Raw genomic sequence first — 13,354 nt, forward strand, 5'->3', positions numbered from 1 at the left:
TTGGAAATACTTGCTTATTTCCTACAGTCCAATATCTGATAACTATACAGTAGTAGACTCAAGGAAAGTGTTATGATATACAACTTTATGACAACAAACCTGTGCATCTGCAAGATTCTGGGTGTGTGAGTGTATGTGGTGAAACATTGAATTCTCAGGATTACACTTTGGAAACATGAGTGCACACGCTTCAGAGAGCTTCAACTTGACCAACAGTGGCTTTGTGTACTTCCTCAACAGGCTGAACTGAAATGTTACTCCTCAGCTGAAAATTGAGGTAAAACACAGATTTTTGAATTGTATGTGTCACTGGATCTTTTTTTTTTTTTTTTTTTTAAAGACACTATGTGAGATAATGTTTCTTCAAACATTCCTCAAAAAGACATTGAACACAAGTTTTTTGTAATAAAACAGCACACTTTATTTTCTAGGCAGTATAGAAAAGTAAAAAAAAACAAACATCAAAACTTGGCATGTAAAAATGCTTTTATAAAAAAAGGTTTTGCTCAAATGCTAGTATCAAAAAAGTCAATAAAATATTAAAGGTTTGTCTGCTAAGTGTTTGACATGTGCTACTGCAGTCTTAGTAAGGAAAGAAAATGCTGATTCAGTTACCTTTAGACAACCATACAAAGAAAAACAAACAAAAAAACGTTGACAAAATGGTCACAAACAAACAGTTTCTGTTGGGCTTTTGTCCGTAGCAACATGTAAAGACGTTTCAGTGTTTAATGCAGCCCCTATTTCATGGACATACAATCAAGTACAGCTTGGTCTTACTCTTACTGGGTGGAGCTCATTGTGCCAAACAAATGCTCAATTAGGATTTTAAAATCTTTAAATAGACTCAACATAAATCTTAACAACTATAGCAGTTTGTTCCTTTGATTTTTTTTTTTCTTTTCCTGACACCGAATGCTTTGAAGGCCAGAAAAACACAACAAAAATTGAAATGAAAACTCCATTTATATATATAAAAAAAAAAAACAAACAAACCAAAAAAAAAAAACTTGTCAGTGTCGTGATCAGGTAATACTAAAAAGGCTTGCCCCCTCTGTGTTGTATAAAATGTGGTAATTCATAGTTTGGAAAAAAATTGTAATAATTACGAAAGAACAGACGGCGCAGTCCTCGTATCAGCAGTGTTTAACTAAAGGTATCACGGACCAAACACTTGAAATTCTGAGTCGACCCATTACAGCCTGTAAACGAAAATAAACACCAGAGCTGAAACAGAAAAGACCACAAAGTGAAATACCGAGGTCAGTTTTGAAATCATGAATATGCCTTTGGATGTATGGTAATGCTAAAAGGGCTTAAATACTTACAATTAAACACTGCTCCATTGGCCAATTGTAAAACAATAACAATAACAAAAAAAAAAAAGGAAATAAATTAACCAACTTGTTCTTTATATTAATATCAAAATTAGCAATTATTAATACAGCCCGATGAAAACCATTTCCCCATTTATAATACAACGTCAATAATTAAAATACAGAGACAAGGCCAAAAGAGATATGATGTAGACTTATATTTAAAAAATAATAATAAAAAAAAAACCCAAAGCAAACTCTGTATAAAAAGATTTCAGATACAAAACAAACAAACAAACAAACATTAAAAAAAAAAACGTTAAAGTCTTTGGTTGGTTGAAATCCAACGAGTGTGAGTGTAAAAACACCGATGGCATGAAGCCTCTCCCAACTGTTGTACCACAACAAATATGAATCCTGCGAAGCTGCGGCCCGGCACAGATCCACGTGCGTCTCCGTCTACATGACCAGTGTCCTCGTGGGGAAAGTGTTGATGTACTTGTGGCTGGATTCTGAAGGCAACGAGTACTCCTCTGTTTTCACGCAGGTCACCTGCTCCCAGGAAGTGGGCTGCTGACGGTGGAAAGAAGAACACGATATGAAGCTTCCGTTGGCGGTCACGCAATGCCAAAACTGAATTGATGCAAACAAGCACTCACCTGTAGTGGACTGTTACTGCCTCTGTGATGGAGCTGGTAGGTTTTGTGTCCGTCTTGACTTAGTACCGAGCTGGTGAGTAGGTCCTGATTGAAAATGTACAAAATCTCACGTTAGCCCCACCCATTGTTCAGACAATGACCAAATGATACTGAATATACGGAAACACGGGATGTACAGAGAGTTAAACATCATGTGTAGGGTGATTGACAGTAGTAATGGACCGTGGCTTTATAGTTAAAAAACGGAAGAAAAGAGTAACTTACAGTTACTTGCTGAACAGGGCCGTTGGGTGTGTAAAGACTATCGTATCCTTCCCACGGCATGCAGGGGCTCATATGAGATGGCGACTCCACCTAGAATTCCAAACACGTCATGGTAAATACATGCACTGTAATTATCAGCAATCAAACAAATTTGCCCACATGCAACAGTGCCAATGATCTCCCCCGCAGACGCACCGGCACTTCCAGTTTTTCAACAAATTGAAGAAGAATGTGGTACAAAACGCGGACAACTGAAGCCACCAACCCATATTAGCAGCTGCAACAGTGCATTCCATGCTACACCACGTTTCTTGTTTCTCGTGGCTTCGAGCTCCTGTTGTGAGGAGTTTTGGTATTGTGTGGTTATGTGGAGTGGAAGTTACCTCTTGTTTGATCTTCTTCTGTAGAGGCGGCTCCGTGGGACACTCCATGGGCTCCTGCTTGATGGACACAACTCTCTGCTGCTCCGGAGTGCTATTCTGTAAAATGTCAAAGTTTCCCAAGTGAATCCAGGGGACACCACAATATGCTCGATGTGATATTACGAATAAATGCATTTCTAGTTCTCTCACCAGTATTTTGAGAGGTCCAAACTTTGCCTCTTGAAGAGCCAGGGTTGATCTGAAAGGCGTGGGGGTGCGGGGAGTGGACTGGAGGAGCGATCGACGGATGTTTGGGGTTTGGAACCTGAGAGAGAAAAGCCTCGGCTGTTCAGAAACCCTCGCTGACTGTAAATATCCAACGACAAAAGTGTGCAAAGACAAGCCACTCACATTTCATTTTCTTTCTGGTGGCTGACGGTCTGGTCAATCAAAGGTTTGGTCTCCACGGGCGAGCTCACCGGTAAAGAGTCGCTGTCTGAGTGTTCTGGGCTCATTGACTGGTTGAGAAACTGGGGATTAAAAGAATAGGAAACCAATCCGTCAAAGAATGATTTGAAGTCCAACAGACGATGGAATCGCTATGAACGGTGAGGAAAGGCAAAAAGAGCTAAGATGAGCTACTGATCCAACAAAAGATGACAAACTATTTCTGAATAATTGGTTGTGGATGGTGTTAGATGACGGGCTTGTGATGGGGATGGGTACTGATCACACTTGGCTGTTGCAACTACCTGTGAGGGTGAAAAGGGCAGATATCTGACTGGTGAAGACTTGGGAGTGGTGCAGGAGGAACATGCTCCAGGAGCAGTCCTTGTGCCCTGATTGGGTAAGACCCTGTCTGCTTTGAGAACACGCCTATCCACTGAAGTGTGGCTCTGGAGAAAGGGTAGGAAAGCACGGGTCGAGACCCACTGATGAGTAAAGATGTTTGCTGGATTCTGCACTACCCTTCTACGCAAACAAAGCTAAATATGAGAGCGCTATATAAAGATACTCACTGAATCGATGACAGATTCCATGTACTCGGGGATCGTGTTGGTGAACGCAGGACTGCTCTGCTGGCTGTTGCTGTGGCTGCCGTTATTGCTGTAGGCGCGCGTCACAGAGGCGCTCTCCTCCGGTAGGCAGCTCTGGTCGACGGGCAGGGCTGGAGCGGCGGCTTGGTGATGAGGTAAGGACGTGGCCGCTCCATTTGAACCATTGGCCAAACAGCTCTGAGTGGCCCAGCTTGGATAGGGCACGTTAATCTGGAGAGGAGGAGACAGAGACGACTTAAAATAAGTGTCAAAGAAGACTACGCAAGAGAACGGAGCTAGACAAGTCACACAAGACAAAAAAAGGGTGACAGAAGTTGTGGAGTAGAATCTTGCGCAAGGGTTCAGCCGCACGCTTAAAAAATGGCGATAAGGTACGATTTCATCACTTTTGCAGGAACAGACCCCCAGATGTTTCCTCATCATCATTCAGGCAAAGACACACGTCTAACCACTGTCCTTAAAACCGGGGTCGCACGCTCGTAAATTGTGCTGTCGGAATTCCGCTGCTCGTCGCGAACCCGGACACGTGACTCACTGGTAGTGATGGCTGGCCTCGCAACTCGTTCTCTGTCGACATGAGCAGCAGCTCGATCTCTTTCACCCTCTGCTCCTTCTCGGGGTCCTCCTCACTATAGTGTCTCTAAGTGAAAGAAAAGCAAGAGTGTTTAATTTCCTGTGTTACAAAAACTCCCATCATGTGTTTTTGTTGTTGTTGTTGTTTTGTTCTTTGTTACCTGTATAGCAGCAGTTCCAGGCTGGGGAAAGTTCAAATGCATGGTCATGTTGAACGGCACCTATTGATTCAACAAACACAGCCACAATAAACTGAAGATGCTCTTGCGGGTACACAGGTTGGCTGCCATATTTTAGCGTGAGGCCCACTCACTCTGTGTGCGTCCGACATGTAGGGGTAGTGGAAGGGAGGCAGCTGTGCGTGATTGGGCGAGTGGTGAGGGAAGGCCATGATGTGAGCGGCGGCCTTGACGAAGCCATGGCCGACGGGGAGCGAGGAGTTGTTGTTCTTTGACGCGCTCTGGAGATAGCCCTCTTGTTCCACCTTCCGCCTCATGGTAGAGTTCCAGTGGTTCTTTATGGCGTTGTCGGTCCTGAGAGGAGACGAGTTGGAACGCATTCGGTAAACGACTGCTCCTTACGCAGCAACACGTCCTGGTTCTTTAGTCCCGCACTATAGCATTATCAATCAACGCACACACTGACGCAGACCGAGATAAAGTCTCGGCCACACACACGTTCACATGTGTGTTCAACCGATCGGATTTTCTTTGGGAGTGAAGCACTTACAGTGATATTAAACATATGACTATGAAACTCATCCGATCACAATATGGCCCGTCTACTGTTTTGTGTCTTGGATGAATGCAGAACACATTTAATTTGTCATCTTCCCTCTATTTCCCCATATTTCCTCATACCCTCGTACCCGCAGCATTGCACAGTGAACCAAGGACAATTCAGTGATTTCTCGAACTTCTCCTTTTCTGTCTCTCTGCACTCTTCGCCCCTTGGCCCTCACCTGCCAGGGAGCAGCTTAGCGATTTCTGCCCAGCGGTTGCCCAACTTCTCGTGTGCCTGGTAGATGATTCTGTCCTCCTCCTCCGTCCACGAGGTCTTCTTCACCTCCGGGTTCAGGTGGTTGTGCCAGCGCTCTCGGCACTGTTTGCCGATCCGTCCCTTTAGGTGTTTGGCGATCACCGACCAGCGCTTGGCTCCGTACTTCTGGACCAGCTCGATCACCTGGGGTGTTTGAGGTGGGAGGGTGTTGAAAAGGAAGTGAATGGGGCACGAGAGAAGAGGAAGAGGTAGAAGGGCAGAAGAACATAGGAGAGGGAAGAGGAGAAAAATCTCATAAACTTGTGCACAGTCTCACTGGACGTCCCTGCTCTCGTCCGCTTCCCTATTACCTTTGCCTTTCAGCCTCGCGGAGGTGATTGAACACCTGCTAAAGAGCTGCGAGGGAGTTTCCACTGGAACGTTAGCAACTCTGCTAATCATTACAGTGGCATCTGGGTGAAACATAACTCTTTGGGATCAGCTCAATAAATACCTCGCGGGTTGTGAGAGACTAAACATGCTATGAGTTGTGTAAGGGCAACATTTTGGGAAACAGAAAAATGTGCAACAGCAGTTAAGGAGTTGCTACAGAAGAGTTGCTTTAATCGCACAGGAAATTAAAGTAATTGTTTCTAACCCGAGCAGCTGCTTTCTGTGAGTGTTATACTTAAATGACAAAATGCAACAAAAGCTGTTGAGGAACTAATAGCTACATATAAAATGTTACTATAATAAAATTTGAACTCTTTCTTTTTTATGTAAGACTACAGCAGTGTGCAAAGCACTCTCCAGTCAAACATTTATATCAGCATTTCTGTTTGCTTCTACTGCATTCGGTTTCTCAAGTGATTCTTACCCTCTGGTCTTCTTCTTTAGTCCACGGGCCTTTAATGAGTTCTGGGTTGAGAACCTTTTGCCACCTGTGCTGGCACTGCACATCTGTACGATTCTGTTTGGGTCAAAGAGCAAAAACATATTATTAGTATATATTATTATTATCACCAGCCTCATTCTACAGACAGTTACATGTATAGAACTCGGTAGTTTTATTTAACAAATCACTCACCAACAAGTGAGTCCACTTTGCAATTAAAAGTAGTCATATTATGTGTTTACAGCACATTGACAGAACATAGTGGCTCAGTTGGTTGTATGTTTGAACTCCTATTTCTCTCCATCCATATAGAATAGAATAGAACTTTATTTATATAGCACCTTGCACAAACGTGTGTCAGAAGGCGCTTAACAACATATGTTCAACTATCCTTGAATAAAACAGTCACAATTGATGGATGAAGCACTTTGCATGGCAGCCTCATCACTGGTGTGTGAGTGAGTGTGTGTGTGTGTGGGAATGAGTAAATGTCCCTAACACTGTAAACAGTCCTAAAAAGTGATAGAAGGTAAATCCATGTACTTATTACTTACGGTTAATAGGTTTGCAATGAGTTTCCAGTCTTCTGATCCATGATGTTCAACAAGTCTCTTCAACTTTTCATCCTGAAAATAAAAAAAAAAAAAAAAAGTGTAATTAATATGCAATACAAATGGAGGTGGACTCATCTCAAGTGATTTAGGTCGGTGTGTCTACCTCCTCTCGTGTCCAGCGCGTTTTGCCGAGGTGACGTTTCCCAACTTTGGTCAGCGATCCGTCATAATCATGATCATACATCTCGTTCTCCTCCTCATCCTCCTCACTACTGTAAACACTAAAGAGACAGACAAAATTACATTAAAAAAAAAAAATTAGGGGTGGAGTCTGTGGGAAAAAGAATAGTGTAAGATAATAGGACAGTAAATAATAGCACAACAAGTACCTGCCTATTTCTAAACTACTCCCTAATCATCTCTTTACAGGCTGCATAAAGAGCTCAGCCCAATCTTTAACTCATCAGGTGTCAACACAGACAGAGAACCAGTCATTCTTGAAGGTACAGGCTTCAAGCCAAGACACCCACAAGGGCACTGAAAAAGATAGAGGGAGAGAGAGGGGGAGGAGGAGAAAGGGAGGGAGTAGGATGAACAGGTTCCAGTGTTTTTGGTTTCCACAGATACTGGGATTGGCACATGCTATCATAATTTTGTGACCCTGGCTTGTTCAGACCTGCAGTGGCATTGTACAACACAACCATGCACGCATGCATGCGCACACACGCGCCACAGACTGATGCTAATAGCCGCTTAACCAATCAGAGTGCGTGAAGAAGACAGGTGAACGCCAGGGACAGTGTGCGGAGTGCAGAGCAACAGGTGAACAGGAACCCCGCTGCGCGCGCGTGTGTGTGATATTTAATAAACATTACTTTCCTTGTTTTTTGTTGTTTTGTTTTGTTTTTTTAGCAGTGGTGTGCCACCACTTGATTCAGAGCGACTAAGTACAAAACGAAATATTCTACACAAAATGCGTTAACCATGAGTTATCCAGCATGTGTCTCACAGAAAAGTAAACTTCTGAGGTGGACACCAAAAACGGACAATATTATGGCGGTATGGTTTATAATATTTGGAATTAATTACTCTCACCTCTATAAATAGCTTATTTTGTATTTATATAAGTGTGAAAGCATTACAATAAGCAACCAGATGCATGTTTATAACCGATGTACATGTCTGCAGCCGCGACTTTCCGGGCAGTCCATTTTTCAAGATTCCGGTTCTCAGCACAATACACAGTAAAAAAAAAAAAAAAGCCTGTTTTATTCACGTCTTCCGTTAAGCTTAAGCGACTGACATCCCACAATACAGTCTTGGTGTCCAATTGTGTCCATTCCTCTTGAATTAAAGGCTAAAAAAAAATACAAATCCAGCGTCAACAGATGGGTCTGGCAGCAGCGGCAGCGGAGACGCGTGCGCTCTCCGTGGCGGCTCAGCGGAGCAGCGGTCAAGCGCGCGCGCGGTGAGTCCCCGGCACCGGGCTGTGCCATTATCTCAGTCCCTCTCTTTTACATCTCAAACGATGGCGGAATTGAACACTTCACAAAGTTGATTGCAAGTTAAAAACGACCGAGACAGCAGCGCATTACAGCCTTACGGTTTGACTCAGTCATGCTGTACCTGCTCCAAAGAGGAACAGGTGCCGTGCGCACAGCGTGGCACGAAAACATGCGCCCCTGTGTGTGCGTGTGTGTGTGTGTGCGTGTGTGTGTGCCCCTGACAGCAGCACCTCAATCAAACAGTCTTCGTACCAATCCAAGAAAATATGAAACGACCACAAATCAAAATAAATGAAAGATTACAAAAACAAGACTTCGTAATGAGATGCGCAAATGTTCAAGCCTCATTCAAAGTCCAGCATGTGGCCACTTTATAGACCTCTTAACATGACAACCAAGCAAGACAACCGGCATTTCCTCCCACAGTGTGAAAAATAAAGAGTTAAAGAGCAGTTGTTTAAAAAAAAAAAAAAATTACCTGTTTCTTTGTCTGCGCTTCATTTGAAATAGTAAGCAGCCCTCCGTAGCTGCGCTTGGCACAAAGTGAAGGTGATGAGTGTGTGTGAGCTGCACAAAGTGGCGCTCAGTTTTAAACAGCCGCCGGAGCCTCGCCCCTCCCATCAGGAGCCCGGCATGAAGAGCGCCTCTACTCCCGCAGTAGCGCGTCTACCGGGGACCCTTCACTTACCGTCGGAAATCCTATACACTGACTGAAATACACAAGGGTGAAGTGTTGGAATCAATGGAGTGGTTTTATTAGCATAATAAAACACGAAGAGCGTATCGTATGAATGCCGTTATAATAATATATCATGATAGAACATGGCGCTCAAGAAGACATGTGGGAGATTTACGAGGGGTCCTTGAACTCACCATACGCACTGCACGTTGGCGTCCTCCGAGGCGGGCTTTGCTTGACCGACTTGGCTCTATTAGGAACATTTATTGTCACTAACTTCTCCTCTGGTGTAAAGAGAAAAAAAAAAGAAAGAAAGAAAGAAAAAAGGAGAAGGGAACTCGTGCATTCGGACCGGGTAAACAATGGGAACAGGAGTTGCGATGCATTCAGGGCTCATCCACCTTCTTTTGGAGGGCCTGCTGGTGTTACAGATGTTTCCGAGTGATAAAAAACGCGCAACACAACCTTGTCTTATCAGTTGCGAACAAAATGAGCTTTGAGCTGGCCTATGCCAATAAGGTAAAAGAAATACGGCCGCACTAAAACTTTTTGTAACAATCCTTTGTGCGTGTTTCTCAGAAGAACATACGTCTGAAGTACACCCAGTGTTCTTTCTCAAAACTTGTTTGGAGTTTTCTTGTCATATCAACACAAAAACACTTAAGTCTAGAAGCAACTGTAAACTCAGCCTCTCTTTTTTTGAATGGTACAATAATTCTCCTTACTTCTGCATGTCTCTGGATTGTTTTTGTTTTGGTCGAGCTCCCCTTTCTCCCTGGGCCAAAGCTTTCTTTGCTCAGCCATTCATGACCAAGAGAAAGGGGGGGTTTGCTGCTTTATTTGTATAAAATTGTCTTCTTATTGTATTAGTTCCTCCATACGCGACCGTATTGTCCTGGTCACTTGTAATTATCATCACCCCAGAGCAGCCTATTGTCCCAGAGCAGTCATCATAATAGTGGGCTGATAAAGGGCTCCACACATGCACTTACACACATTGCCACTACCTAAAATTTCACTACTTTATGCAACAGCATAGTGTACACAATGCTCAGTGAAGTGAAGCACCTCATGTATTCCAGTTTATTAAACTGGACGTGGGTTAAATGAGGTATGAAAAAAACCTGCCATATCTCGCCTGACTACGAGTCTACATTTCAGTGATGAAAAAGTGTTTTTGTTTAGTTTTTTCGTGCAAAGTGATTCTTTTGTCACATCAAAAACACTTTTATTACCATTAAGTCTAATTACAGGCTTGTGGTATAATGTATGGTTGCCTTGTTACATTCACTTGAAGGTCTTGTTTCTTTTTTTACACCTGTGTACACAAGCATTGTTCATGTGCTTTTTGCCTTGAGGAGGTGGTATTCCACATGATTGCAAACTTTAATTATATTGCAGCTCTCATGCAAGACAGTGAGAAGGGATTGCCCCACGCTCACAAAAAGAGGAGATTAGCAAAAGATGTACGACAACAAACATGATCAACATCGTGACAATGGAGTATTGACTCCATTTTACCTCACTTGTTGGAAAAATAAGCAAAGTATCCCTGAGCAAACAATGTGAAATGCTATGTATGCGCAGACATTAGAGGTGCGTCTATGTGTAAACCTTTTGTTTTTGTCAGCATGTGTCTATCAGTGTGCGCTCCAAATTTGTGTTTTCCCTCGAGGGCAATATTAAAAACTACATCTTGTTATCTGAAACCAAATTGAAAGAAGCAAGTCAGGGAATGCAAATGACCTATATAGTAGGTTGAGCTGCAAGCCTGGGACCCATTGACTTTATACCCATTGACTTTATAGCCCGGGACATTTGCATGGGCACGATTGGACAGGTTAAAGGCAGATATTGTGACTGCCGCCCCCTTTGCGAACGATTGTGTGCACAGGATGGTTCATTTGAATGATTTTAATGAAGTCTTCTTGGCCTGAGGTATCATCCAACCAGGCTTTCAAATCCATTGTGTGTGTGTGTGTGTGTGTGTGTGTGTGTGTGTGTGTGTGTGTGTGTGTGTGTGTGTGGTGGGGGTGGGGGGGTAAACAGTCTGTATGGTTATGTGGTTAGAAAAACCAAACATGCATTGGATTTCTTGATAATGTCTGTTTAACAGGATGCTTCAAAGCAAAGATCCTTTAGTCAGGATCGTTATGTCACGAAAAGAACAAAAGTTTTAATATATGAGTCCCTGGTACGTTTATGGGTGCCCCCCCCCCCCCCCCATTGTATTATTATTTTAAACTTAGCTTAAGTGTTTAATCATGTTTACAACTTTGGACATTAAAAGCCTTTTTGTTCTTCTTCTCCAACTTTAGCAGTTTGACTACCTGTCAGACTGTCAAAGTTTTGCATTTTGCCCAGAGGGATTTCCTTTATAGGACTCTTCCCAAAACGCCTAGTGCCCCTGGTGAATTATGTAAAGCATCACCTCATACCCAGTGCCAATATTTATCATGAAGCCCCCCCACAGCCCCTCACACTTGCTACAGGCTTTGTCTACCACAGTTACACAAGAATTAATCTGTTTACAAATGTACATGCTGTCGTGTGCGGATTTACAAAGTTTTTGCTTTCACTTGATTCCATGGCAACCACTGCTGACCATGTTTGTCACCAACATGTGCCCCACCTCGCATTTTGATAGAATTCAATTGCAGCAGAAAACATTATCAATACAAAGCACATATATCTTGACCAACAAATGATATAATTTCCCTATTGTTCGAAAGCAGCTATTCACTGATCCCCATTCTTCTTAGCAATCTGTCCATCCATCTGTCAAATCTATCTAATCAGGGCAGCATGGTCTCTCTCTGAAAGGTTTCTCGCCTTCCTCTGATTCACTGATCAGACTTTGTGTTCATTCTCTGCGTGGCCACATTTTCAACACAGATTTATCCGAATAGATTTTCTCCGGAAATGTATGTTCTCATACTCCCAAAGGTGTGAAGAACCTCACCACAGGCTTTTTGCAACACAAGTGAGCAATTTAACTCAATATGTCACTATAAACGAACAGTAAATATAACATTGTAATTAGTATTGGCAAAGTTTGTGTTGTTGGTTGTTTTGTTTTTTTTCCATGCCCAGCCCCCTACAGAATGCCAGTCGAAGGCAATGCAAAAGTAAAGCTGCTCACACTATTTTCCTTTTTAGTGCGTAGACTATTGAGCACACTGCTTGCCACTTAGGAAACATGTTCCATTTCTATTTGGTATCAGGTGCCGTTTGGTTTCAAAATGTCCTAGAAACCTTTCAGCGCTGCAGAGGAAGAGTTCCCTCTGTCACCTGTGTGACCCTGTAAAGACATTGTTTCTGCGCGCCTTGGGTTTGCATGTGTCGTTGTTTATTTTGATTTGTAGATATGCAGCAAAGACTTCAAAAGGCCGGAAGTGGAATTTTTAGAGGGGAAACCTCCACCCACTTAGAGATGCACGCGCGAGCACGCAATACGTGAACGCCCAACCTAAGGGGACCCTGTTCACAGCAAATACACTCTTCAACCTGCACCCCTTCCTGATATGAATGAATCCCCTTCAGTTCTTACTAACCGCTGTCAATTAAAAGCACTCACTGTCAAACTGCCAGTTGCAATATGATCCATTCGCTGTGAACAAGGTCGCCTCTTTTTTTATTTAGCTCTATTTTTAGAATGGGGAGACACGCCATACCTCATATTACATTTCACCAAGCAGATATGCAAGTGTATACTACACTTGCATCACTGTTGTGTCATATTAATGTCAGGACATTTTTCATTTTTCCTTTCTCGCTTCCAATTATGGTCCTGTAACAAACTGGCACCCGCTTGCATATCGATGACTCTAAAATCCATATCGCAGAGTCGTTCAAAAACACATACACACAAGAAAATATGCAAACACTGGCACGCATGTCTTAGTTCTTTGTTTTCTCTGATAGAGAGGTTTAAGTTTCCTGAGAAAGAGAGCAGGAAAGAATGATGTCACTTGGAGCGTGTTTGTGTGAGGTGTCGAGTGCAGGTCTCTAACCATAGGGCAAAGCCTTCGACTATAAGGCTGAGAAATTCACACTTCAGTATGACAAGTGACACTTAAAGAGTTGCTCATGCAGTTCATGCAAGCTGACATGATACACATTGTTTTTTTCCACACACCGTTCATCGAATCAAAAAGAGCCATTATTTATTTGAGGCAATGTTTCAGTGAAAAGCTTATAGGCCATGATGATTCAGGCTTCATATTAGTAGCTTACTGTTGAAAAGCTTACACAGCAAGTAGAAGCAGCACTGGTATTATTTGGATCTGCATGGCCCTGATCTTCATTATTAATATTCTTTTAATCTGCCTTTTCTATCTACATTGAAATCAAAGACTTTTTTAAGGGTTTGGCAACTAACTTTGAAAACATGAAATATTAGCACTACTATTGAGAGTCTGGATTTAAGTTGCGCAATATGAATTACCTCTTGATATAAAGTTGTTTTGTTTTGTTTATTTACGTGACTTTTTTGAAGACATTCTGTTGCT

At 42.7% G+C, this 13,354-nt stretch overlaps 1 protein-coding gene across 2 annotated transcripts; it reads right to left on the bottom strand.

Moving 5' to 3' along the window:
• Positions 1-418: 418 nt before the first annotated feature.
• On the bottom strand, positions 419-8,713 carry myb (v-myb avian myeloblastosis viral oncogene homolog). Of its 2 annotated transcripts, none has more exons than XM_080514501.1 (15): positions 8,643-8,713; positions 6,823-6,940; positions 6,660-6,731; positions 6,088-6,180; positions 5,194-5,414; positions 4,546-4,765; positions 4,394-4,453; positions 4,195-4,299; positions 3,621-3,869; positions 3,013-3,131; positions 2,812-2,926; positions 2,623-2,718; positions 2,240-2,329; positions 1,976-2,059; positions 419-1,886 (listed from the first exon to the last, which is right to left on the bottom strand). In XM_080514501.1, exons 1-15 carry the CDS (start codon positions 8,663-8,665, stop codon positions 1,776-1,778), a joined length of 1,776 nt encoding a protein of 591 aa, XP_080370627.1. In that variant the 5' UTR covers positions 8,666-8,713; the 3' UTR covers positions 419-1,775. The 2 variants fall into 2 exon arrangements, with proteins under 2 accessions (XP_080370627.1, XP_080370626.1); XM_080514500.1 differs by having other exon boundaries at positions 419-1,889.
• Positions 8,714-13,354: the final 4,641 nt, after the last annotated feature.

The sequence above is a fragment of the Blennius ocellaris genome (assembly GCF_963422515.1).
Source record: "Blennius ocellaris genome assembly, chromosome: 18".
Lineage (NCBI taxonomy): Eukaryota > Metazoa > Chordata > Actinopteri > Blenniiformes > Blenniidae > Blennius > Blennius ocellaris.

What these genes read in the sequence shown, in the direction of transcription:
- myb (XM_080514500.1), bottom strand. Translation starts at nt 8,665, where the DNA reads ATGAAGCGCAGACAAAGAAACAG. An exon ending in GAGGCCAGCCATCACTACCA is followed by an intron (nt 3,870 to 4,194) that starts GTGAGTCACGTG and finishes CCTCCTCTCCAG; the next exon opens with ATTAACGTGCCCTATCCAAG. An exon ending in GCCCTGTTCAGCAAGTAACT is followed by an intron (nt 2,060 to 2,239) that starts GTAAGTTACTCT and finishes ATTTTCAATCAG; the next exon opens with GACCTACTCACCAGCTCGGT.